Source organism: Pezoporus occidentalis, unplaced genomic scaffold, assembly GCF_034315485.1.
Source record: "Pezoporus occidentalis ecotype Australia unplaced genomic scaffold, CSIRO_AGI_Poc_V1 ctg140, whole genome shotgun sequence".
NCBI lineage: Eukaryota > Metazoa > Chordata > Aves > Psittaciformes > Psittacidae > Pezoporus > Pezoporus occidentalis.
This window is the reverse complement of record NW_026913210.1, coordinates 1,318,869-1,345,315: the sequence shown is the minus strand read 5'-3', so window position 1 is coordinate 1,345,315 and position 26,447 is coordinate 1,318,869. Positions and strand designations below refer to the sequence as shown.

The 26,447-nt window shown below is 41.4% G+C and overlaps 1 protein-coding gene across 11 annotated transcripts in view; it reads left to right on the top strand.

The window, feature by feature from the left end:
* The window catches only part of NRG1 (neuregulin 1), a 458,245-nt gene that overhangs the window by 302,610 nt on the left and 129,188 nt on the right, over positions 1-26,447 (top strand). For 7 of the 11 annotated variants that reach the window (XM_062609798.1, XM_062609799.1, XM_062609792.1 and 4 more), the window contains 4 exons: positions 6,470-6,647; positions 12,614-12,738; positions 20,530-20,580; positions 23,491-23,541. In XM_062609798.1, coding sequence (XP_062465782.1) covers positions 6,470-6,647; positions 12,614-12,738; positions 20,530-20,580; positions 23,491-23,541 — 405 coding nt within the window. Of the gene's footprint in view, positions 1-6,469; positions 6,662-12,613; positions 12,739-20,529; positions 20,581-23,490; positions 23,542-26,447 lie in introns of those variants that run through there. The other 4 variants (XM_062609801.1, XM_062609795.1, XM_062609796.1 and 1 more) reach the window with 4 other exon arrangements.

The window sequence follows — 26,447 nt, the reverse complement described above, 5'->3', positions numbered from 1 at the left end:
TTCAACATGCACAACTTGAGACAAACTTTTTTAATGTGCAGTCCTGAAATTCAGCTCCTAAATCAAAAGCAGCTTCATGTGAAAAAAAAAAATCATTCAGTACTTGCAAGTCCCCTTGAAGTCCATGGGATTTATGCCTGCATAGCATTTCTGTGCATTGGATTGCTTTACTTTTAATGCTCAAATAAAGATTCTGGAGTCTACCTTTATGCACTTAGGTATGTAAAATATGGACCTACAGATTTTTATATTGACTTTATGACCAGCTGTCCCTGAATCGCTTATTGGATATCAACTATATTTATTTTACGCTGTCCCCACATTTTCAGTCTGTATGATCATTGTCTAATAGGATCATCAAAGTTGATAAGGAATGCAGCCAGTTGGGGTCAGCTGAAGCATTGTAGAACAGAGGAGTGAGTATTTAATGTAATCAGGCGGTGTGTTCCTGCAGGAAAGATTATCAATAAACAAATTAAGTATTAACCTTTAAATCATAATCTTTTAAGTTAAGACGCTTGCTCACACCCAGCTTCTCTTGTGAAACCTACATTTTGCTATCTTTGAATGCAGTTACCTGTCTCTGAGGAGGTGTAAGCTCAGAAACTGATATCTTGAGTGACTACAAGAGGCTGGGCAGTCTGGCATTATCTTATTACACTGAATAAATGGTTGCTCTCAGGCTTTCTCTCATGGACATGATACTTCTAGACATGCCAGTTTGTCACTGCCTTCCTTTTTCTGGCTCCACTGGAGAGGTTTTTTACTTGTAGAGTAGAAGGGGGAGTAGTGAGACCTTCTTCATTTGCCCAGTACTTCTTGTATATGTCCATTTACAGTGTCCTGTTGAAAATCCTGCCTTCACAAGGCTATGTTATGAGTGGGCCCATTGATAGTCTTGGAAATTTTTACTAGGCTTTTGACAGGGGAAACGAAAAAAAAAGATTAATGTAAGCTCAGAGAGGGTAAATATCTCTGAACGGTGGTATGACATGCCATGTACTTGAAAGCATCTCACCCTGAATAAGCAAATATTTTAGGTAAAGACCTATAGTGTGTTTGGTGCACCATTACTTTGAAAGGACCAAGTGAGAGTTCAAACCTAAACCTGTCAGGCTTACTGAGTTTAGACTCAAAAGCATTCCACAGCATGAGATGAGCAGTTCCTGGTCAGGGGAATCAGAGGTGCAGTTGGTTTTCTGATTAGCTCTAGGGAGTAGTTACTCTGATTTATATGGCATTTGCTGGTTCCTCGGTGGTTCAGTGTTCAAGGAATATAGCTGTAGTGCTACATCCCTCCCTATTGTTCTGTTTCTTGGCTCCTGACCACGTTGCTAGCCATTGCTGTGGTATCCCCCTTTCTTTTGGCATTTACAATATCTAAAATGCATGGAAAAGAAATGTACTTTTACTATAACTAGGAAGAATGAGATTCTGTGGATCTTGGTTTTACACATAGTGCTAAAGACAAATGTCAGGTTTGTGTTTTTCCTTTTGCTATTGTACACAGATATGAGTATTCAGGTAATACCAAGAGCCAGAAGCTGAAATGTATCTGACAGTATTTTCAGAAGAGTTCAGAACTGAAGAATTTCCATTTAAGCAGCTAAATCATTTGTTCGGTTTTCCAGCCTCTCAGCTCATGTTCAGTTACTCTGGTATTTTGGAGAGTTGGTTGTGTGGTATTATCCTCCATAATTACCCGCACTGTTTTATCACATAGGTAATCTGTACGGAGACTCAGTATGCTGGAAGGAAATAGCCAGATTTCGAAAACTGTTCAGAAGCCAAATGTTGCCTGAGAGAATAATAGAAGGATTAAAATCAACAGAGAACAACAGAACATTTTGGTTTATGTTTTAGTTGTCTGAGCAGGAGCAGTATACATTTTAAAGTGTAGCTTATATGGTTTATAGCAAAAGCTTTATAAAATCTGGCCTAGTCTGTGATAAACCTGAGCTTGATTACAATCTCCTATGCCAGGGGAAAAGGCTCTTGGAAATAATAGAATTCGTCTTGCATTACTGCTCTGCCTGGAGCATTATGCTACAAAATGCAACTCTGAGACCAAGGCAATGGGTGATATTATTGTGGCTTCAATTACCACTTCCCAGGCCGTTGGTCACAATTTTGCATAGCGAACTCTGCACATGTGCAGAGCTACACTGGCAAGCATGCCTAATGTATTCCTGTGCTCAGACTCTTAGAAAGCTTTGTGCCTTCCTAGGAAAAGAAAAGAAAGATAAAAAACCCAGCCACTCATGGAATTTCAGCTGGAAGCTTGTCGCTGTGTGATAATATTTTGCAGATTTCCTGTTTAATTTGCTCAATGTGTTGAGCTTCCATGCAGATTAACTATGCAATCAAACACTGAGTCTAAGGAGATTGCTGTGCTTTGCCAAACTTGCCAAAGTCCAGAAAGAAGTTACCTCTAGTCATACATTACCAGCGAGTGTTTTGCAGAGAGACTATAGAAATGTGTGTTTCTTATCTGCAACACTATTATTCAGGCCAGCAGATGTACGTTTCTGAAAAAAAAATTGCTAACAAAATAACAGATATTCAAGCCATCTTAATAAGCAGACATCTAACACCTTGCCTGTTTTGCCTATTAAACCCTCCCAACAGTGCACGGCTTTTGCTGTCTCAAGTGCTCTGCTGCTTTGTGAGAGCTCATCACAGCATGACAGCCTTCTCTTGCTGTTATCGCCCCTGTTGCTTTCTTAGAAAGTCTGTCAAACCAGGGGAGGTCTGTGGGCCACAGAGAGAGGTCCTGACCAGGGAGTGTGAAAAGCCTGGGGTTAAACATGGATGCCTTTCTGTGTACCTAATTTACTCTTAAAATGTGAGGTCTTCCCAGAATACAGATAAAGTGGTTCGCACCACACCTTTAATTCAAGCAATGCCACATTTGAGGTGCTTCCATGCTTAGTTTCCGCTGTTTCTGCTCAGGATTTGTCTGTTTTCTTTGCTACCTGGCCCTTAACATTCTGTGATGGATAGCACACATAAAGGCTTCACAGCTGCCATACCAGAGATGCTTGCAACAGCGCTAACCAAAAACGTGACCTGCAGGAAACGCTGTGAGGCTCCCTTTCATCTTCACAATGCACTTTGACAGAGTCATCCTGTCCCACATGGCACCTCAACCTCCACCCATGCTTGAAGATGCAGGAAGTGTTTTTCTTGCTCTTTCTCCCTTGTTGCTGCCCACAGCAGCAAGCCTCACACAGGCTGGTGGGCAAAAGCCTCACTGGTGCAGCAAGGAGCAGGGCTACATGATGGGCAGAGCAAAGAGCAGTGGAAAGAAGCCAAACTGGCAGGAGATGCCATGGGGGCCAAAGGAAAAGGGGTAGAGAGGCGAGGGGAGGGAGGTGTTAGGCAGAGCAATGTTTAGTGATCATTAAAAGCATGATTTTTTTGTCTCATTTAAAAGCAGTTTTATCCCCTTTTAAACTATTTTACCCCTCAGACAAGGTCCTGTCTTAGCAGCAGTGGGGAAATTGCTACAGACTGTGATGGAAGTCGCCTCTTGCAACAGTGAAAGCTATGGTTGATCACAATCCAAGCACACTATGCTGTGGTTTTAACAGCACGAGTTTTCTCATATGCCTGGAAGGACTGATTAACTTTTGCAAAACTGCAGCTGAAAGGAAACAAACATTGTGTAAATGAAAAAAAAAAAAAGGAGAAGAAAAAAAGCAACAATCTCTTTTCTGTCATGTCTGTGAACAGCTTTTACTGCTTTCCCTGGAGAGCCTGCATGCTTGGACAGCGAGTTACTGTGAATTAGTGAGGGTCACTGCCATTGATTAAATTGTCTTTTATGTTTCCTGGTAGCTCCTGAATTATGGCAAGAGTTAAGCATTGTAATGCAACACTTTTTTTTTTTTTCCATGACAGTTCTGATGGAGGAAAAATCTGCAAGTCATTTTGAGGAGATAATATAAAATTAAAACAAAATTCAGGAACAAAATGGCATCCCTCTTTTATTCCCAGTTTCACAGTGCTATATTGACAGGAAAACCAATGATGGGTTGGTCTTAAGCAAAAAAAATGTTGATCCTTCCAATTGTGGTTATTCTCTTCATTTATGTAAGGTATGGACTATGACTATAATAAATGAAATACAGTAAAATAAGGAATACTGCCTTTTTACTTCACACTTCTACAGCTCCCTTTCTTATAGAGTTACCAAAGACTATAACCTTAACTCTTTCATGACAGAATGAAACTATGAGCACAAACTTCAGTAGTAAAGCTGTTAATTAATGCTAATTATTTTGTTGGAAAATTTAAAGATTGTATTTTTCAAAAATTCTTTTGCTCTCTTCAGTAAATGCCTGGCCATTGTATGTGTGCTTTTGTGTATAAACAAAGACGCACACTCATAAAAGTATATATGTTTAAACATATTGGTTTCAGAATGTTGTGTGAGCATTTGTTTTTCAGGAACCAAAAATTGTTTTAGTAGCATTTTGGGAACACTCCAGAATTTCCACAGGGTAATTTTGGAGGGGTGGAAAATGGAAACCATCACAAGGGAAGATGTTTTGTGGGAGATTTCTTTCTGGTCATGAAATCCTGGGCCTTACCTGATCTGTTGTAGTGCCACCCTGACGCATGAGCCTACTGTGTGTGTAGAAGCTCCATGGACACCCTTCCCAGAGAAGGTTTCCCTGTCAGACATTTTGCTCATGTCTAGCCTAAGACTTCCTGCCAGGACTTCTTTTCCACAACAGCAGAGATGCATGGAAAAGGTTATCACCTTCCTTTCAGTCAGAAGGTTTTTAATTATTGAAGGCTACGCTGTCCCTATACTGGCTTCTGTTGGTGGCTCAGTAGGAGCCATCCCATTTGCTCCTTCACTGCAGACCACATTTTCCCAAACACCATTGTTTATGTGGCTGTGCTCCAGGGACAGTTTACAGGGAAGTCAGGCTTTCCCTGGATTCCCGGGATCAAGAACATTGCTTCACCTGTGGGACAGGCCATGCTGCTGTCTGTAACTGGCAACTGCTTATCGTGCATGTGTGTATACCATTCTTTATTATGTGCCTTTCATAATTATGGCCATCGTGGTGCTGCTTGGTTTTCATCTCATTGGAATAATAATTAAGGGCAATTGATGTCAGCAAGTGTCCATAAACAAACACACAAGAAACACATATCAAAATGTAATCAATTATTTTTCAACTTTTTAAACAGTTTCTTGCACTGGACCATATTGGAGACCTGTTGGTGTCCCAGTGAACACTCCCATTACAAAGAATCACTTGGCCATGCCATTTGTTTCCTTGGGCAGTATTACAGCTGTTCAGGAAAAACAACACACTGCAGCTCGAGGTGCTGCATGGAGGCACACACCAACAACAGGGTGCAGCTGAGGTGGAATAGACTCACAAGCTATCAGTTGAACAGCTGTAGCTCCCTTTATTAGACCTCCCCAGTTGTGTGATAAAGGTGTTATCTTAAGCCCCAGAGGAAGTACAGTTAAGCTAGGTGTTTTACCTCAACACAGGAGTATGATAGAGCTTGGTTTACAGCTAGACTATGGAGTCAAACAGAGGGTAGTGTCTCACAGATGGACTGCTTCTTCTTGTGAAGTCTGTGCTCAAAGATCAGTACTGGTTGTGGAATATTAGAAGTCTTTAACTTAGAAAGCCCTAAATGGTTTGAGATTTACCTACACAAGAAATGCTACAGCTACAACACAGTAGAAATTGAGATGCATCAGCTGGAGCCTTTCAGTACGTGAGAGCTCTTGGCTGAGATTTTTCAATACAGTGTCCCCTTCTGGGTCCAAAATACCCTTAATTGATATTGATTCTCTTGATGGGCTTCCAAGCCCCTTGTCTCTTGCCTCAGGGAAAAGATATGGCCAAGCTGAGGTTTGAGGTAGATGTATAATGTGGGTTATAATGTTTGCTGGAGAAAAATCCTTTCACTCAGATTAGGGAAGCTGTCAAGCTTGTATTTATGCTTTTAGCTCCCTGTCACACCAGTTGCACCTGGTGCCTTTAGGTAGCCCCTGAATCATAGCAGTTGAAATACATAAAGGAGCAAGATACTCTCCCTTTCCTTTTCTGTGTTACCTACTAAGGCTGCCTGCTACAGTGTGGTCTCCTGTGTCCAGGTGCACACAATCAATTAAATGTTGTTAGTGCTTCATATCATACTCAGTAGCAGCACTTCAGTTCTTGTCAATGCTGTGTATGGCTTGCAGGTTGCAAGACCCGCATAGGAGGATCCCAAAAGGCCAGACTAGGCTGTCATTAAACACGCCTTTATGCTTTAAGGTTGATACATGTATTAAACAAATGATCCTTACTTTTCAGGTTTTGGTGTGGGGTTGTTGCTAGTCTGCCTGCGATTTTGCTCTCTGTGGCTTGCCTAGCTCAAATTTTGTTAGCACTGTTTTCCCTCTTGAGGATAGCCTAATCACCAGCATGTTCTCTTATTTCTTCAGCGGTGCCTCCCAAATTGAAGGAAATGAAAAACCAGGAGGTTGCTGTGGGTCAGAAGCTAGTGCTAAGGTGTGAAACCACTTCAGAGTACCCTGCGCTCAGATTCAAATGGTTAAAGAATGGAAAAGAAATAACCAAAAAAAACAGACCAGAAAATGTCAAGATCCCCAAAAAACAAAAGTAAGTACAGACACGTCTCTCAGGTGGAACTGGGGGTGATGGGGAGAACTGTTCAACAGAACACAAGCATTGAGGTTGTTAATTGCAGTACCACAAAGCTAAGACCTGTGGGTTATGGAGGAAGAAAATTTAAGGTAGCAGACACTGATGTTATTTTTCTTGAACATATAGATGAAGTGATAATATGGTATAAATATGTCATAAATAATTTTCCATTTTCAATTTCTATTTATTTTCTGGTAGCCAAAGGCTATTGTTTTAAGCAGTAAACCTTGGAGACAGGCTATTTTTAAACTACTGACAAGAACAGAGGTACCTTATGTTTATTGTCTAAAATCCAAGAATGCATGAAATCATTGAAGCAATGTAGATTTGGAGTTATTTTTGAGTTTTGTTTTGCAAGCAATCTAGTCCTTAAGAAGGGCTGAATGCTGTCTGCATTAACTTCACATGCCTAATGTAATCTTGCAGTAGTCCTTTACTAGAAGCATTCCCACACATGCAGAACAAGACACGGGTCTAGCAGATGTCAGATGAGTATCAAAGCCTGCAAATCTCATCCTCCTGGCTGGGGGAAATTGTCTGCTGCATGTGACTGATGACCACTGAAGAAAGATAGTCTGGTGCCTCCTTTCTGCAGAGACAGAGAAGATACACAGTGCTTTTTCTGCGCTGAGACAGGAGATGGCTTACGCTGTTTGGCTTGGCCTCTACCTCGTTATTTAAGTTAAAAAGTTCTGATTGTGGCCACTCATCCATCAAAGGAAGCAATGACAATCTGTTTGAACACAGCCCTGCAACTCTCACTTCTGCTCTCAGTAGGCAGGGCTGCTATCTGCTGCACTGGGCCATGCCTTCCCTTCATACAAGACTCAGAGGATTTAAGGTGGGCTTTGCAAGAGATCTTTCATTCCAGGGAGTCAAATCCCCCCATACTTTTTTGTCAGGTCTCATCTCATTAGGCAAAAGAGCAGCCAGAATCAAACAGTTGTTTCACTTCTCACTCATTCAGGTTGAAAACCATACGTCCTGCCCTTCCTTGCAGTTTCTTGTACTTCAGCCTGGGGCACAAGGTAAAACAAGGAGTGGGGGAGAGCAGCATCACCACAGCCCCTGTGCCATGATTGCACAGACGGCAAGAAGGAACCTGTGATGTCTCCTTCCAGCATTTGCAAAATGGAGCTGTTCCAGGTGGCAGATAGCCTGGCAAATTGTCTGGACCCATTTACAGGGCCATATGTCTCCATCAGAGTTGTATTTTCATTCTATTCTGTCAGGAAAGTGCTCAGGTCAGAGCCTGGCCCTCAGCTTCTCCAGCAACGCAGTACTGCCTGTGAGGGGCAAACACTGTTTTCTCCTCCTACGTTTGGGGTGATGCTGATTGACCAAACTTACCAGAGCCAGGATTTCACCTTCCGGGGCTGGGCTTTGTCAGTTCAACATTGCATCACTAACTGCTTTCTGCCAGTTCTCTTCTTTCTCTTCTTCCCTCTTCCCAACCCCCCTGAATAATCTTTGAGGAGCTGGCAGAAGGGAAACTAGCTAATAGCTATTGATCAGAGCATGCATGCAAAATGTGTGAGACTATTTTTTAGATTGATGTGCGAAAATATGTTTAAAATTCCCCAAAAGATACATAATGAAAAAATAATCAAATTGGTCCTTTCTCTAGAAAGTGGAAAACTGAAGTCCTATTCCTCCACTACAACTGGGCAGAGTGTAGGCTTTGACCTAGATTTCACACTTCTGTGCTCTACCCCAGCCATGAGAGTATCGCTCGTTGTTGGAATTTCTCTCCTCTGTTTTCTGTTTTAAAACAGAAATGTCTATGTGGAACAGGAAAGTTCTTCCAACTAGGGATGTGAAAGTCTTGAGATGTAGAGTACAAAAAGGGGAAAGACTGCTGATATCTGAAGGATTTTCCTTGCCTTTCTACTTTGAGATTTTAGCTTGGTGACACATCAGTGCTTTGCCATTTCTTCTTTTGCTGTTTATGTGTGCTTCCAGCACTGAGTAGATGTGAACAGCGTAAAAGGAGATAGATTTTATCTTGATAAAATGTGGGACAGGCATGTGTTCTAAAGCTAAAAGAAAACAGGGAAAAAAGGCAGTGCAAACGAGTGCATAAAATAACATGCAGGTTACAGTAAACAAAGCCACATTAAAAAGATCCATCACAAAAAAAAAAAAGGAATATAAACAGTTAAGGAGTTCCCCCCCCCCCCCTTATTTTCTCTGTTTTTTTCATGACAGCACATTGATAAATGTTTGTAATGTTTGTATTCTCCCATATTGTTACAACAATCATTTTTGTGTGACTTCTTTGCTATTACCAAGTGTGGGAAGCATCAGCAAGGAAGGCTAAAGAAGTTGTCGAGCTGTCTGGGATTAATGTCTACTTTAAAGGCCAATTGGCTACATAAAAAGTAGGTTATGTTTCTGAAGAGCCACTAGCATGCAGGGTATGACAGTCTTATTGGTTCCTTCAATCCAAACACTTGAGAATAATACAATCTACAAAAATGTCACAAAGTTTGTTAGTAGTGCCCAGTGGCCAGAAGTGACTTTTGGTGATGTCATATTTTGCAAGATACCACCTTTCTCATTGTGTGATGGCAGAAGAAAACATGTTCATTGTTGGGAGAAATATAAATGTTTCTGAGTTCTGGCTATTTAGCTGTAGGGTCTTTAAAAAAATTGAAAAAGATTTGGCAGAACGATGAATGTCTACCTCAGAAATTGAAAATTAAGACCTTAAATTGGCTTAGATGCACGAAAAAGATAATACTGCAGCTTGATTTTTTGGGTGCATTTGGTCACTGAGAATACTGCTGATTGAAAGGATTTACAGAAGTGGGGCAAATGATGACTGTGTTTTCCTAGCATTTTTAGAGTTTAAAAGACTCTGCTGCAATGCAGGCTTCCTTGAAGCTTAGCCTTCTGAAAATTGCCTTGCATGTAAAATGAACTCAGGGGATCACTCCTCTCAGCTTGCTAGGCTGATTTTCAGAGTGGTTGATTCAGAGTGCACAGAGCCCCAACATGCAGTGGCATGACAGTGCAGCAGATGAATCACACTATAAAACTGTGCCCCTTCTCATTACACTGAAAAGTCAAGAGAAGCTGAATGAGTCTAAATTTTAATGAAAGGCATTTAAATCACTCATTTTTTAACTCGTATTTGTCATGGAGTAACAGCATGCAGCCAGTGAGTTTCTGCTGCTCTTCAGATTGCTGCTGATTCACGATGCCACAATTGATAGATTTACGTGTTCAAGCTCTAAGCTGTTCCTTTACATCAACGGAGATAGATACAGAAAAAATCAGGCACCAGACAAGGTCTTTTTACCTACTAGCTAACCTTCCCATGCCTGTCCACTTGTACTGGTAACATTTCATTTTCCTTCCCTGATTTCACACCCACATGAAGCCTGAATATGTTTTGTTTGGGTGTGCTGTACAGAGTGCTTTATCAGGCAAGACTCCTTTATCAGGGTTGGGATTTTGGGGCAGAGAGAAGGTGTTTGCCACTTCACCTCAACTAGCTGATGGCTTTGGATGCAATAGTGCATGAGAAAACTTCATGTGCATGTGTCCTGTACCTTCAGCTTCATCCAAGCTTAGCCTGGATATTTGCCCTCAGATGGGCAATTCTGGATGACAGATGGAGACTGGAAATGAAATGAATTCAAGCAGCCAGACAAGGTAGGCTGGGGCTGCATTCTGCGGATGTACTCCTTTCCCTTTCGTGTATGAGTACATGCTCAGCAGTGTCATAGTGGCAATGAGCTGAAGGTACGACATAAGCAAATTGTAGAGAGAGGCATTTTTTGGTGTAGTATGGTATAGATTGAGAAAAGGACAAGCATTTGAATACAAAATTCCTTATGTGAGGCTTTATGTGAGTATTGTTGGAGTATCGTATTGCTAGGGAGATGCTTCATTTGCAGTCATTAAGTCGTCTTCTCTGACTTTTAATCCTGTCCTGATATCTCTCAATAATATTCTTAAGACTATAAATATTAATATTATTTCTCCTGCATTTAGAGAGAAAACTCCTTATAGAGCTTTTCTAAAAATAAGAATAAATTTGGCTTGTTAGAAGTAGATTTGTAAGAAATATGGTTGCTTCACCTATTTTAATATAATCTTAAAATCATAAAAGGAATACAGAATTCCTCACCTTTTTCTGTATCATGTAAAACAAAGAAAATAGAAATAAATACGTGGGCAAAGAGTTTCTCCTAAAAGCCATGACTACCACAAAGGTGGTTTGCACCAATATTAATTAATATCATGCAGAGAGGAAAAGATACTGCAAGAGACACACAGTGGGAGCCAAAGTAGAAGTGATATAGATGCAGCTGTGCTTGCTTATCATTAGGTTAATGTGAGTTTCTCAAAAAACTGAGCCTATTTACAATGTCTTTCGGAGCATCCTGAGGCTATAGCCTACTCTCCATCTAGACAAATGTCTGCAAACATGGCTAAGAGATAACCTGTGTGATACAGGAAATACTGCACGTCCACACAAGCTGTTAGGTACTGTAGGCTACTGCCAGACGTTCTTGGACAGGCCCTTCAACAGGCAGTTATGAAGGCAGGTGTGCAGATGGCTGGCCATTTGTACTGTAGTGTAACTATAGCTGTTAGTTGGGTGCAAAATTCCTACTCAAAGAAATGGTAGCTTTCACCTTTGGGTGCTTCTGTCAGTGCCTCAGCCACATTTTACACATACAGTCATGGTTGCCACCAGCTAGACTCTGTTCTTAGTGCCATTTGAAATGCAGCCCAGTTAATTAATTCAGCACTGGGAGCCGGGCTCCTAACATTGCCTGAGAAGGGAGCCCAAATAGTCAACTATTCAGTTGTTTATCATTCAAGTAAACCTGAGCAAATTGCTAATCATAACTTGGCTGCTCCTCCTTCTTGCAAGCCCAATAGCCTGAAGAAAGCAGGAGAGTGAAAAGACATGGCTGTGCTAAAGCAAAGCAACTCCCGGACACGGCTTAGCTCAACATATATCTCTAGACATGCTGGTGACTATGAGTTATTGGAGTGAAGAACCCCTGCCTCCTGGGGATCAGTCCTTTATGCTGGGGTAGGCCAACTTAAGGAAGCCAATACTCATGCTCTCTAAGTGACTATTCTGTATTACTATTCTGAAAATAAATAAGCATTCCTTGCTACAGACAAAAACTTCATGAAAGCACTTCTTTTAAGCAGAAACTGGCAACAGAAATAATGTGTATATTTTCCCCAGAGTCGTCATTCTCTGCAGTCTAAATAACAGGATTATTGCCATCACATGAGTTGGGGACCCCTTGAATGACACCAGAACATGTTCCTACCAGCTTAATGGGTAGGCAGGAGTTCTGCATTTCAAAATCTAATCTTAAAACCTTGGAGACTGATTAAATTATGTCCCTGAGCCTGGAACAAAATGTAGTTTCATGCAAATTGTGCTCCTGCCCATAATTTTTTGTTAATACTGAAGAATGATTTACTATTGGGGTTTCAGAGGTTGTTACAGAGAGTGGTGCTTACTAATCTCATGATTATTTAGTCAGATGTTGGAAACTACACCAGAACTCTGCTACCAGCAATATGAATCTGTAGGAAAAGATAATCTATTTTAATATTACACCCATCTCCATGGCATCAGGATAGCAAACAATTCAGCTGAGAGATGAAGGTTGTTTTTCAAATTTCTTTTAAGAATAAAGACTCCTCCCAACAGAAAAGCATAAACAAGTATCTTAATTTGAGTGCATTAATATGCCTGTTTTTCAGCAGCCTGTAACAGAGATATTTTTTTATTCTCCCTTCTTTCAAATGTGGATAGTGCTAATCTGTGAATAAGAACGGAATACTATCTGTTGAGAGGGGACAAAAAGACTGCATTAGTTGATGTAGTGACTGTTACTCCAGAACAGGAAGTTAAAATGTTTTTTCTGATTTCACAGGAAATACTCTGAGCTTCACATTTACAGAGCCACGCTGGCTGATGCTGGTGAATACGCATGCAGAGTGAGCAGCAAACTAGGGAACGACAGTACTAAAGCCAGTGTTATCATCACAGACACCAATGGTAAGGCTTGACTTTTTATTTTACTGTCATGTTCGGAAAGCCCATGTATTAAAGGTACTACCAGGACAAAATGGTTTGGATGAGGGGAAAGCTTTGCAAGTGAAGTGGAAGTGTAAACACTGAAATCTGTTAAGTGTTACAAGAAAATTAATCAGGCCTGACTTATCTGCTATGTTGTTGAGTCTTTCAGGTTTCCTAACCCACGCAAATAAGATGCCTCCTACAGATCTCAGGAGAGATCAGCATTTTCTGTGCAATACTTCCCAATGTCAAGTCTAAGACAGAGTCTAAATACTAAGATGAGGATGAAGGGAAGGGAATATTATTATAAGTTCCACAGTACACATGAGTAGTGGAGGCACTGTAGGCCTGTGGGAAAGCTTTCATTTAACCTAAAACATGTCCTAGTCTGAACTTCTAAACCAGCACAGGCAAACAGCATTCAGAATTAGCCAAATTATTTAAAATTATTATAGATAGCTATTTTTTCAGGGTTCATTTCATTTACAAGAAGTTCCAGTTTCCTCTGACAGAATTTCTTGAGTGTTTCCAGTGCACATAAACATTTTAACAGTACTGCTTCTCCTTGAGAGTGCATTTGAGGCTGCAGTTAAGCTGAAGTCTTGTTGCTTAAGTGTGATATTGAGAAATTCAGCTCCAATAATTCAAATTTCAGTGTCCAACCAGTTGTGAAGTATCAAACAAACGTGCCTTCATTAGCAAACAAAGCAGAAGTTCTGTGCATATCTGAGATGGGTTTAAAAATGCTGTTGAAATGGGAATTTACCAGACATGCATATCTGTTCCACATTGTGCCTTGAAATAGGAGATAGGCATTTAAATAAATAGGAAAGCAAAAAAAACCTTGGCCAGTGGGATTTGTCTTTGGCTGTTTGCTGTTTTGTGATCATACAATTACTTGACTGTATTCACTTTGTGTGTTATTCTATTTCATCACTAAAGAATATTAGGTGCTAAAATTTCATACTAGCTGTATGGTATTATAATCATGATCAGATGTCAGGAGACTCATATAAAAGATCAAGTGTTATTTACCAGAATGTTATTAGGAGAAAAAATAGGTAAGTGGTTCTGTGTAGTTTTCTAAGTGCTCTTGGTTTCCATGAATACAAGGTCTGGTTGCTCATTAGCTGCTTACATGGAAAGCTCCTATACTGTTTCCAAGATACTGGAGTTTCCAAAAATCAGCTGTAGGCACTGTGGTTAGTCATTGACACAGACAAATGCAAAAAAAAAAAAAAAGAAAAAAAAAAGATTAAGAATGCTTGGCCATCCTCTGTTCCTTTCTCAGAGAAGAAATGGTGTTGTGGCTGGGTAGTGCATGAGGGACCTCATTTCTGTTCTTTGTGGCATGGATTTTTTTTACTTCCTCCTAGGATGTGCTAAATGACACCCCTCCTGCAGGGGGATGGGAGCTTGGTTTTGAATGAAAACATTTGCAGGCAAGCCCTGTTTTGTGCATTTGTAACTGGTATGTTAGAATCTGTCTAATCTTGTTGTGAAACAAGCTGTTTAAAACAGAGACGTGCATGCAAACTCCCCTGAATACAGGACAAACTTGGATCCAATCTAAAACTGGCAGCTGGCGCTTGTCTGTAAAGATCTGAACTGGAAACTCAGTGAGATCTGAACTGGAACATCTCAGTGACATTTGATAATCTAGAATCAGGCATGGCAGCATTCACATTCACTGGTTTAATAAATAAATCATGCATATTTCGTAGCCACATGTACATCTGAGTCCCCTCTGCTTATTGTTGTTTATAAATTATCAGTAAAATTTTTCCTAATTTTCCTCCTGATGGTGGAATTTTCCACCTGGATTTGAGGAACAGCATGGGCAACATCTGGTGACTTAATAGCAATGAATCCCTAAGGCCTCAGAGGGCAACATCTGCTTCACAAACAGGGACAGACCCCCTGCAAGGGTGACCTCCTCACCCTTTTTTCCCCTGCATTCTCTGACCTCTTCCCCTTGCTAGCTTAATGACAGATTTTGTATCCAAACTCTGTAATGAGCCCTGAAGGGCAGTCATTAATCAGATCCTATATATCTGTGAGGTTCTGCACTATTCATACAAAAGAGGGTTTGGGGTTTTTTTGGTACTTTTTTGTTGTTGTTGTTGGTTGGTTGGTTTGTTATGTTTCAAAAAAAAAAAAGAGGAAAAAAGAGCCCCAAAGAACCCTACATATTCGGCTTTTACTTCTTATTTCCTGCCAAAAGGCTTTTGGAGAAGACCTTTGGGTCCAGTGCAGCCCAGGAGCCCCTGTAGAAACCAAATGTGTGGATAGCTGAGACAGCTGAACCTATCAGGGTAGTCAGAAAGGTTGCTTCTTTCCACCTTCAGCAGATTGAGTGACAGTGGTGTAAAGAAATATACATCAGAGGGCTTGACTTTCTTATGGTTGTGCTGACCTGTTCTGCTATGTGAACCAGAAATTTTAATTATGACCTTCAGTTCAATGACCTTACCTGGTCATGTTTATTACGTATGCTCTAGTACCTGCAGACTAGATCCTCCTTTCCCTTTATGCTGGGTGCTTTAAGACCATGAGATATATAAGGCAGATAAGGTGATGGCCCTTTTGGGCATTTTTCATTCCACTAAAAGATTAATGGTTTTCAGTATAAAAATCTTGGGTTTAAATCCCTAGAATTTTTTCAAACTTTTACTATTTAGATTAAAATTTTCTTTGCTGGCTCACAAAAGAGAACTCTAGGGCCGGACCAAATGTCTACCTAGCATGGTGCCCTGTCTCTAACACTAAGTGGACATCAGGAAAAAACACATGAATTGCAGGGCAAATGTGTTGGATTTTCCCTCAAGAATAGGAAAAGCTACACCTTTACCACTGAAGTCACATCTAAAAATTGCTGATTTCAGTTCCCTGTTTCAAAGCACAGAAAAACAAGTACTTCTCAATAAAAGAATTCTAAAAAAAGTTTTCAGTGAACAAAGACCTTTGCCTGGTCTTACTCCCAGAAATGGTAAAATTTTCTGTTTTAAACAGTAATAATCGATGCCACCCTGTAACTCCTGTCCTTGTCGCTGTTACTCTTATTATTAACATTGCCATTACTTAAAACTGCCAAATTTGCTCTTGTGCAGGTTTTTGCTACACATAAATGCACGCACACAACACACATAAACTGTATTAACCTATATAGACTTTCAAATTCTCTCATTTTTACTGAAAGAAACATAAAGCCTTGTCAATAGAGCCATATGTGTGTCTTAAAAATATAACAAATATAAAAATAGGCAGACAAACACTATTTTTTTTTACTAGTCTTAATAGCAAGCAGTGGGAGCTATTCTGTTCTCTTTTAAATTTATGAGTATAACTTGCCCATAGGATATGAGCTGCTTTATTTTTATTCAGGCCTATTTGTCTATGCTCCCTAAGAAAGATTAAGGTCAGAATAGAGACATAAAGTTTTCCTGGAGTTGTGTAAGTAGTGTACAGGTTTGCTAATGCAATAGTAACTGCTTTTTTGCATCCCAATTAGTCACTTTAGCCAGACAAAATCCTTGCAGTAGGTTTTTTCTTGGGTTTTCTCATGTACATAAGACCTTATTATGCTTGATAAGTGGCACTGAGACAATACATTATGCCACAACAAAAGCTTTCAATTTCATACTTGAAAACTTGCTCACAAAACCCCTTATTTAGACAACTCGGTAAGAGACATTGTTTTCTAAAGTGTTGAGCACACCACAGCTCCAGCTGAACATGATATCAGTCTTTTCCATTAAAACCTGTTGACCTGAATCTTTTGCCTCACTAAGGATGTTTGCTGTGCCCAGCATGACACAAGGTGCAAAAGAGTGGATTCCTGCAGGGATATTTCAGAAGTTAGAAGTCTGGTACTGGATAGCTGCTGGGTTATTGTGTGAGCACATCTGGGTAAAAGTGAGCTGATGTAGTTTGGGTCATCAGTGGGACTGGGACTGGGACAACTTTGCCTGAACTGAAAGGAAATAGAAGTGATCAGGTGATCTGTTCATTTAACTCACATATAGGCAGAGATAAGCCTTGGTAAATGCATTAGCTACACAGTCAGTGGCCCTTGCAAGATTCTGGGTTTGCATCCATAGGACTTGCAGTGTACTAACAGCTCCAAGTTGCACTGCAGTTCGTAAGGGTCTCATACCATCATAAAAATTTAGTTTGTTGTTCCTCTTCTGAAATTAGCTTATCTTCAAGAAGATGGCGGATAAACCAGTAAATAAAAACAAAATCTTGCACTTAGTACCCAATAGAGCAAGTGTCCAATTATGAAATTCTTCAAATGCAAGAAGAGTCCCTTTACTCATACACTAATCTGAGACTTGATTAAAGCAGATCAGTGTTCCTCTTCCCTCCCCAGCATAGTTACATGTGACCTGGGACCATAATCTGTTTTTAACTGTCTGGAGTAATGGGTCAGATTCTCAACTAGTGCAAACAACTATGCCTGGACCAATGTCATTGATTTAGTCCTCCACATAGAAAGAAATGTGTCCATCACTCAGTTTGGCATAGCAATTCCCCTAAGAGTAGCTTTGAACCTTTCCTTGCAATATGACATATTTTAATTGAGAGTGGTGTTCTTTTAATCTGATTCAGGAAAGTAATTTATTGGAGGACCAGGAAAATGGTAAAAAGCACAGTAGTTTTGAGAAAGAAAAAGTAAGTCAGTTTATCCCAATGTCCTTGACCACATGTGCCTGCATGCCTCTGAAACCTCAGAATATGACCTTATTCACCTTTTACACATCTACTACGTACTCCTTTCTCTGCCATCTGTAGGCAGAGTAACTGAGGTCTCAGATACTCCCCTTTTCTCAAGGTGTGTGCTAGCTTGTGTCATTCTTTGTATAATTCGGAATGTGTCACTTGACTGGCACAACTGGGGCTTAAGTACTATGTAACTGCCAAAAAGTAAACCTCAGGATGACAGAAAGATCTTTTGCAGCTCTAACTACCTGTGATGTCTGTGGTGTTTGAGCCCCTGAGCTCAGTTTGTTGTCCCTTTCAGGGTCCTCAGGGGTCATCTTCGAGGCCTGAACCAAAACTCACGAGATCAAATCCCTTCAGTTTGCTCAAGCAGGTTTTCTGTGTTAGACCTCTGACAAACTTACTAAGGGAAAAAAAGGCCTGTGGAGGGCTTTTCACAACAGCAGCTGCAGGGCTGTTCAGTTATCTCTGGTGAAAAAGTCTCTCCTGAGGAGGAGGGTCTCCTCTTTCCCTTGGAGGCATTAGAGAAGAACTTGTTGCCCAGGCACTGAGTTGTCTCCTCTTGGTAGACCAAAGGAAGCTCCCTGGAAGGGTGGATCAAGATACCAAGTCCAGCAAGGTGGTGGATTGCTGAGTCCTGTGGGGGTTGAAGGGGTTCTTCTCCATCTTGGCAGAGGAGACAACAGTAAATGGATCTGGCCAGTGTACGAAGGAAATGGGTTTGAGAGGCTGCAGCGACCTGTCCCTTAAAGCATCCTCAAATAAGGACCTCTTGTCCATCCTTCAATATTTTTACATAAGAAACCCCCAGCACAAACGTATCAAGTTTCAGCAAACATCACCAAAACTAAGTGCTCCTAGAAGTGCTAGGGGGCAGAAGTGGATGGAGCATCTGAGGTATTTGCTCCTCCAGGGGATTTAAACATGCGATGAAGACAGGGCTGCAGGCTGCTGTCTCCGTAGCTCACAGCAGCAACACCAAGCGTCATGACTGGAAAACACTTCCAGCTCTTCCACTTCAGGCAAATATTGAGGCTGCTTCTGTAAGCAACTTCTTTCTGCTTCTTATGTTTAGTTGGCTTGTCATGTGGACCCACGCTGGCCTTCTTGGGCAGACTAAAACACCTCTCTTACCCTTGTGGTGTACTGTCCTCAGTAAGCAGTACGCACAAACTTTGCGCCTTCCAAATGTTAACATCTCCTGGTAATGTTGCTAATATGAATGTTACTAGCAGGCCTCGGCAATGTGTGACTTTGCCACGTTTTCCAAATGTGTTTCTCCGTACATTTCAGGTGTGGGAGACTGGCTATATTTTCCAGTGGTAAGGAAGCTTCCCACCTGCATTCATACTGACACAGCAGGGCTGGGGAAGCAGCAGTAAGAAATGCTCCATCAAGCTCAGCATAGGCACTAAATGGAACATGTTTTCTTTAACAGTGAAAGAAAAATTTGCTCCAGTTGTGCCAGATGCTGAGCTATGCAGCTGTCAGACCTCTTTTGTCTCCTGTTGTGACTAAGAGAGGTTAATTGCTCTGACAACCCAGATGTACAACAGCAAACTGCCTCCATACTGAAAAAGTGGCCCTGAAAGCTGCCTGGCTACAGGCCACTGTGTTCCAAGATCTAGTGCAAAGGTTTCAACCTCAAAATTTTTACTTATAATACTCATTTCCATGCCACACATCACTGGCTATCAAGGAAATGCTGCATAAAATATTCTCTCACATTAGTGAAATGAAATTGGAACATATTGGCCAGGAAAACAAAGTGTTTGCCAAAGAAAACTGTACCAAAATGGGAAAAACACAAAAGAAGAGCTAGCAAGTAAGAAATTTAAATACAAGCTCAACATTGAAGTTTAATGAGAGGGATGTTGAAGGGAAGACAGGTGGGATGAGTTTTGTCAAGCTTTTGTGGACTCTGAAGACACTGAACAGAGGGCGAACTGATCCAGAATCACAGAGCACAGTAAAAATATTCCTAAATTGTCTTCTACTAAATGCTGTATGAGGCTTTTTCTAGATTCTTTTTGTTTGGCGAACCAGAGGATTCGTGGTGTGCCTTGAGGATTCAGGGCAAGACTTCTCTGGCATTTGTGGCCCTTCTCCAGCTGCAGAGTTGAAACTTATGCAATGCACCACTATGAAGCTGAAATTACTTTGAGAACTTGAAGAAGACCAAGACTGATGCGTACAACTGAAGAAGGCTTTGTTCACACCCGGTCAATTGCACACAGTTGTGGCTTGCAGAGTCAGCAGCACATGGACAGATGGTTGGTGTCATTGGAATGAATTCTCTGCTTAAGTCCGTGAAGCTTAAACAAAGGCTTCCTACTTTCTGCTTTCTCCCATCTCCATTCTGCAAGGCACAAGCATGGATCTAAGCACAGCAGCATCGTTCCCCATAGCCATCAGCCAGTTCAACAGGTAGATGCAAGCCTATGACACTATGTCACTAGCATTAATGTATCTCTTCAAGACCGGTATGGAAGAGCAACTTTTCTCTTCAGCAAAGTGACTGCTTTATTTCTATCACAGAGCACACAGCAGTCATCCCATGAAGGATAGGGCTTGCATGTGTGACTTAGAAGATTTCCCTGAAAGTGGCAAGTGACATTATTGGATGTACTTACCAGCAATTCAAGTGATATGAACAGGAACATGTCTTTGCAAAATTTAACTGCCTAGAAACATAAGGAGTGAATACTCACACTGACACCTTCCAGAAGCAGAGCCATCTGCAAGATTTCTCCTGTTGCCACTGATCAGTTATTCCCAGAGGAGAATGAGAGATTGAACAACTGGCTTCTTTCAGAAGAAACAGGCTTTCTTCTTCAGTTCTACTAGTAGACAACCTCATTTTACATGGAAGGAGGGAAACTTTTGCAAGTTGGTGTGTAATTGCAGTCTCTGTCTACTGAAGCAGAATTTAATCTTGCTTCTTTGAGCACCTTTTTTTTCTCTTTATCTTACCCATTCTTGGAGCTGAATGTGGTTAGAGGATCCTGACTCCACATTATAACTTCTGTTGCCTCTTGTGTTTTCCAGAGAGCACCAGCAAGATACCAGTATCAACAGAAGGGACAAAAACCTCTTCACGTAAGTTGAATTAACAGAGTATTTCTATCCCTTTCTATTTATTTCTTCTTGAAACTACCTCTGTAGTTCTGAAACTGCTCCCTCTTAGCAAGAACAATTCGCCAGCACCTCAGTACCTGCACATCACCTTGAATACTGAAGCTACTTCAAGGACTGAAAAATGAATGAAGAAGGGTTGAACATATTTTTCACTATCCTGGACTTGTCCTGAGGATACTAACTTGGCCTGCAGTTATCAGCCTGCAGCAGCCAAAGTGAAATAGTATTTGATTTGTTAGAAACTGTGTTTTGAAAAAGCGTTTGCTACTCCTGTTCTTGTAAATCCTAGCAGCTGCATATGAATTTGCAGAGTGTATAGACATATTGATGTTTCCTCCAGAAAGTCTGCTGCCTAGACTGCTGTTTCTCAGGGCTCTACATACAATTCCTGACAGCTCGGGAGGTGGAGTGCCTGTGAGTGTAGACAGGTAACTCACTGTCAGTAGTTTCACCACTTTTGAAGCTGCCTTGGCATTTTAGGAGCCTTCTCCAGATGGTTTCCTTTCAGGCTGGTGGAATTTTGCTTTCAGCATCCTGCCTGTAGTTACAGATTGCACGCCTCCAGAGTTACTCCTGGAACTGACCCCAGTGAGAAGTCACTTTCATTGCTTTAAACATTAGAGTTATTTTCTGTATGGCCACAACACAAGCAGTTGTCTCTACCACTGAGTTTGGCTGAAGGAGCTGTGGTTAGACGTGTGTAAGCCGACCATCCCAAGGATTTACAAGATGCACATATCCTGTTTGGCAAAGAGACTGGGGTCCTGCAATCTTTTTTGGGAAAACTCTGCCTGGCAGAGACAGGTTTTAGTGTGAGATGACAGCGTTTGTAGGCTAGATCAAGGAAAACAGTGTGATTGCCAGATTTTGCATATAGCATGCCTGCAGCCTTTCCTTTGATGCATCTGCGTGTGTGGCGACCTACTTCTGAAATCTTGGCACTGATGCCTGACAGAAGAGCCATTGGATGTGCCCATATTCTTTCATGTTCTCAGTGGGGCCTGTCACTGGTGCTTTGCTGGATATGTATGAGACCACATAGCTAATAGCAAGTGTCCTGTAACCATTGGAACCATTTTTGTTCAAAGGAGGTGACATGCTGGTCACCGACTCCACTGGGCTCTCCTTGCTCTCTCCCATATGCAGCAAAAATGCAGTCCCTGCACTTCACTCCTTTCTTTCCCATGAACTAAATTTCTTGTTGTTGAGTGGTCTCTTTCCCTGCTTATGTCGTTTCCAGTGCCTGCTGTTACAGTACTGTTCTCCTCTTTACTGCTATTGTGCCACTGAAGAGGAGGACGATGGGATGTTCAAAAAGCTGGCTGCATTCCTGAGCAATCGCTGCACCAGCAGATTTTATGCCAAGTGGCTCATCGTGCTGTTGTCCTGAAGGAGAGCAGAAAGCAATACATTCAGTGGCTGACTGTCTCATGGAGCTCTGAGTAGGTCTTTGCTATGTGGTGGGAGCAGAGACCTGCTCAGGCCCAAACCCAGCCAGGTGCCATTTTTCCCACTGTTCTCACTCAGCCCTGGATCCAGACCATATCAGTTTTCTCTGCCACTACAACAGCCTCATACTGACCAATAGTATCTGAAGTTTTGGGCACTGCTGATTTTTTTCCAGTCCTTGTAAATGCAAATAAGTTATTGGTGTATTACTTCTTAAATCTGAGATAGGCTATTGTGAGATGGTGGTGTTTAAATCTCCAGGAGCTAGGTCTCTTGAAGTATTGCTACATTTAGCATTTGGTGATAGGAGGGCAGAGTGGTCTTAGCTTTTAAGTGTGGTTTAAATCTGCCTAAAAACTGACTCCATTGGGCAACAGATTCATCTTTTCTGCCTAATGTAGCATGTTGTTAAATATTTCACCACAGAGCATGCAGTATGCAGTATGTCTGACCTGCTACCTAGGATCCCTGGGCTGTTTGCTAGCCACTCTGATTGTCTTCATTCCTCTCCACAGTGGCATATCACATTACCACCTTAGGCAAAGTGCTCTCTCTGCAAACCCTTCCATCTGACAATACTGCTCAAGCACACTCTTGAATTCTTTATTCATGCATGACACTTTTGCTGGACTTCCAAGACAGTGAAAGCCCATGCAGCCACCCAAGTGCAGGGCACTGATTTGCTGTGTGCTTTGGAGTCCTACAGCTCAGTAGGTTCAGCTGTAGCTCCAGGCTAGCTTGCTTCTTCCATTTAGCTTTTCTGAGTGCTTTCTTTATGTGATTTGTGTTGAGGTCTGTTTCCTTTAGCTGTCCTACAAGATTATTAGCCACCTTGAGAATGCTTCTTTTTCCTGTCTTTGGAATCACTTTGGTGCTGGTGCTATGTCTCATTTTGGTCTGGAATGTGTCCTGCTCTCCCTTCCAACTCTTTGTAGAGGTGGCGACACTCATGGACCCTCCTCTCTTTCAAGCCATGAAGGTCCTTAGCCTTAGCTGCGATAGACCTGGAGGCCTAGCTGTCTATTTGGAATCATGTGAGAAGAAGATAAGAAGATAGTGTTTCCTGTGTCAGCATGTGGAGCTTCAAGACCCACTGTTTTCCACTCTCCTCTGATGCCTTCTCAAACAGCTGAAAACTTTGCTCTCTCTTTGCCAGTTTTCTCCTGGCCTTCCCTCCCAGGACCATGGAGCATTTTTGCTGTAATTGATTATTCACAGTGTGCCTAGGACATGCTGTACCAACTTTGAAGTTCTTTCCTTTCTCAAGCTATCTCATATTTTTCTCTGCTTTGGTGTGTTTCTGATTACTGGAAAAAAAAAAAAAGAAAGCTCTGCTGGAGGAAGATGTTCAGGCTCCTCCAATATAACAGTGTAACTGTGGCTGTATTCTTACAACTTTGTTGTTACTTGTGTGTGTTGCAGAACCCATGCTTAGGATACAAGCTTCAACAGAAGGAACAAACATTTCCTCCTGTAAGTATATACAAGATGTTTAAATTATTGCTGGCAAGATCCTCAGGTACATTTCTTACTTCCTAGCTCAGAAAAAAATAAGCTCCTATTTAAACCTACAATAAGGGATTGGGAGTCACTGGGTAGAATTCCTGCACTAAAGGTGCAGTTGTTATTTGTTATATATTATAACTCTGAGGGCCATATTCTTTGCAGACTGGGAATATGGAGGGCTAAGCACCTTCCTTCAGGAAGGTCAAAGCTCACATTTGGGCAGGGCAAAGGAGGAGGAAACTGTTCCTTTGTTTCCTACCTGCAATTGCCTGCCCTGCCATCCTCAGGCAATGTATGGCTTCAAACACTGTCCTGCCTCTGCCTGCACAGCTCCTAGCCCTAGGATAGCTGAAACATCCTCAGGTTCAGCCATGCCCAGCTGCAGTGCATTTCCTTTCATCCCTGTGCCAGCTGGTGCATGTTAGAGCTCCTTGAGCTCTTTCTCCTGTGACACACTGCCCTCAAGAAGAAGATGGGGAAGATAAGGACATCTTTTTTCGTGTCTTCCCTCAGCTGGGACAGAGAACCAGAAATTATTTCCCTTCCTGTAGAAGAGAGGTTATCTCTCTGTTCATCTTGGGAGCACACTGATTGCTTCAGGGGTACCAATGGGGAAGGTGAGTCTTTTCTTCCACGTAGTAGTGCTTTCCAGGGAAACATGCTTAACAGCCATAATTCTGTGCACATTCACCCCTGAGAGCCATTAGGCAGAGCTTTCAGTTCTTTACTAGACCCAAATCCACCATCTTCCTATCCTGGTTTTGAGCAGTCCAGAAGGACATTTCATATAATCAAATTGAGCAGGGCTGCAGGAGGTAGGGTATTGACCTTCTTCTAAAGCATTAAGTATTGCTGACTGCAAGGAATAGGATGGGAGGTGAGATAGATCAACTGTCCAATCCACCCTGACACTTCCAGTGTTGTTATAAAGTGTGATATGTACTCTATAGTGCCCTTAACTCACATCTAATAGCTTCCTCATGTAGGAGCATGAGGAAGACTGCTCAAAATCGAATTTCTGGACACAGTATTTTGTACCTTTTTTATAATTTATATGAGATATAAAAGATTTATTTTTGTAAATTTTCTTCTCATCTATTCATCTGATTACTGTTTTAGGTGGGTATTGAAGGAATTTTAGAACTCTGATAGGTTATTTTAAAAGCCCGAAAAGCTTTCTATCAGCAAAATGAGAAGAGTCAATGCTGGCCTTCTTTTTCATCTGATGCATAGCAGTAGGGTAGGCAGCAATAATTCCTGGAGCAATTTAAAACAGTCATTTTTTTCTGTTCTGCACTCAGTTGCATTGATGGAAATCTGGAGTAGTACTATTCTTGTCACTGAAACAAGTACTGGAGAAGAGAGAGTAATAGTGAATATTGCTGCCTATGCTGGGTAGGAAAGGCACTACAAAACAGGAGGGGGCCAACATTTATTGCTAACAAATGTGAACATCTACTCACACTACAGAGCAATGATGGAATTGAGTCCACGTACTTATTCGGAAGTTGCTTAGAGGTTTTCTTTTATGAATTTCAGTGGGACATGTCCATTTCACACTTGTCATTGTCAATCTTGTAACAGATACAGGAGATAAAATAAACTGTTTCCTTCCACTCCTCAGACAATAGCAAGCGTTTCAGAGAACATGCCAGCACTGTCACTGTTGGACAGACACTGGGAAAGACCTGAGAACAACCAAGTGCTTCAGGCTTTCTCCCCTGGGCTTTTGCAAGTGAACAGACATGTGTCATGCTTTGCTTTCTTGGAGTTCCAGTGACAGACACATTCAAGGACTTAAGAGTTTAAAAAAAAATCCTATCTCCCTAGGACACTCCACGACAGATATACCAAAAGAGAAGGTCCCCCTACACTTTCATGTGCAAAATCCAGACTATTTTGATAGTGTGGGCCTCCATCCTTAAGTAAAGGAGAAAGGAAAGAGTGTGATGTATTCCTAATTTACATACAGTGCTAGTGATCCCACTGGAGGGTCAGTAATCCAAGGGAGGAGGAAGCAAATTCAGGCTTTTATTTCCTGTTTCATAGCATAAGACTTTGTGGCACTGATTGATAATGATGCCCCTGTCAGGTAGAAATGCTTCTCACCTTCTCTTGCACCCCAGACCTAGGATTGTTACATATATATTTATTTTGTACTGTGTACTATTGAAACCTAAGTTACAACTTAAATTTTCCTTGGCGATGGAGCTCTCTGTAATACAGTTTTTCCGCTGAATCAAATGAAGAAACGAACAGCAACTGGAGCCCTGAGTGCTCTCACTACCAAAGACTGCAGACGCCATTCTTAAGCACCTTAGAAGAATTTGGGTCTGTAAAATACTTTTCCTCCTCTTGTTTCCAGGACTGCAGTGCTCTGAAACAAGTGCTTGTGACCTTATGACTTTCCTCTGCTCAGGAGTTGCACTGGCAAAAAGGAAATCTGAGACTTCACCTTGGTGCCTTGGTTTTATGAGTTCAGCCAACTATGTATTCAAGAATAGAGAATGAAAATGTGGTGGTTTTTTTACTCTTCTGGGACTTGTTAAAGTGGCTTCCCACCCTCATAAGAAAAAATCGCATACATTCTTTAGAACAGTGGTCCCAAAACTTGCATTCTTGTTTGTAAGTTACAACATAACTGAAAAGAAATTCAAAAGCAATCAGGTTTCCTAGATTAAAGTCATCAGCACTGCACACAGCATCCTGGTGCACACACGGCAGTGTCCTCGGTTCATCTGTAACAGTTATTTTTCTCCTTCTTAGTAGCTGGTGCAGTGCTGGGTTTTCAGCTTTAGTCTGAGAACAATGCTGATAACTCACTGATGTTTTCAGTTGTTGCTGAACAGTGCTTGCCCTGATCAAGGACTTTT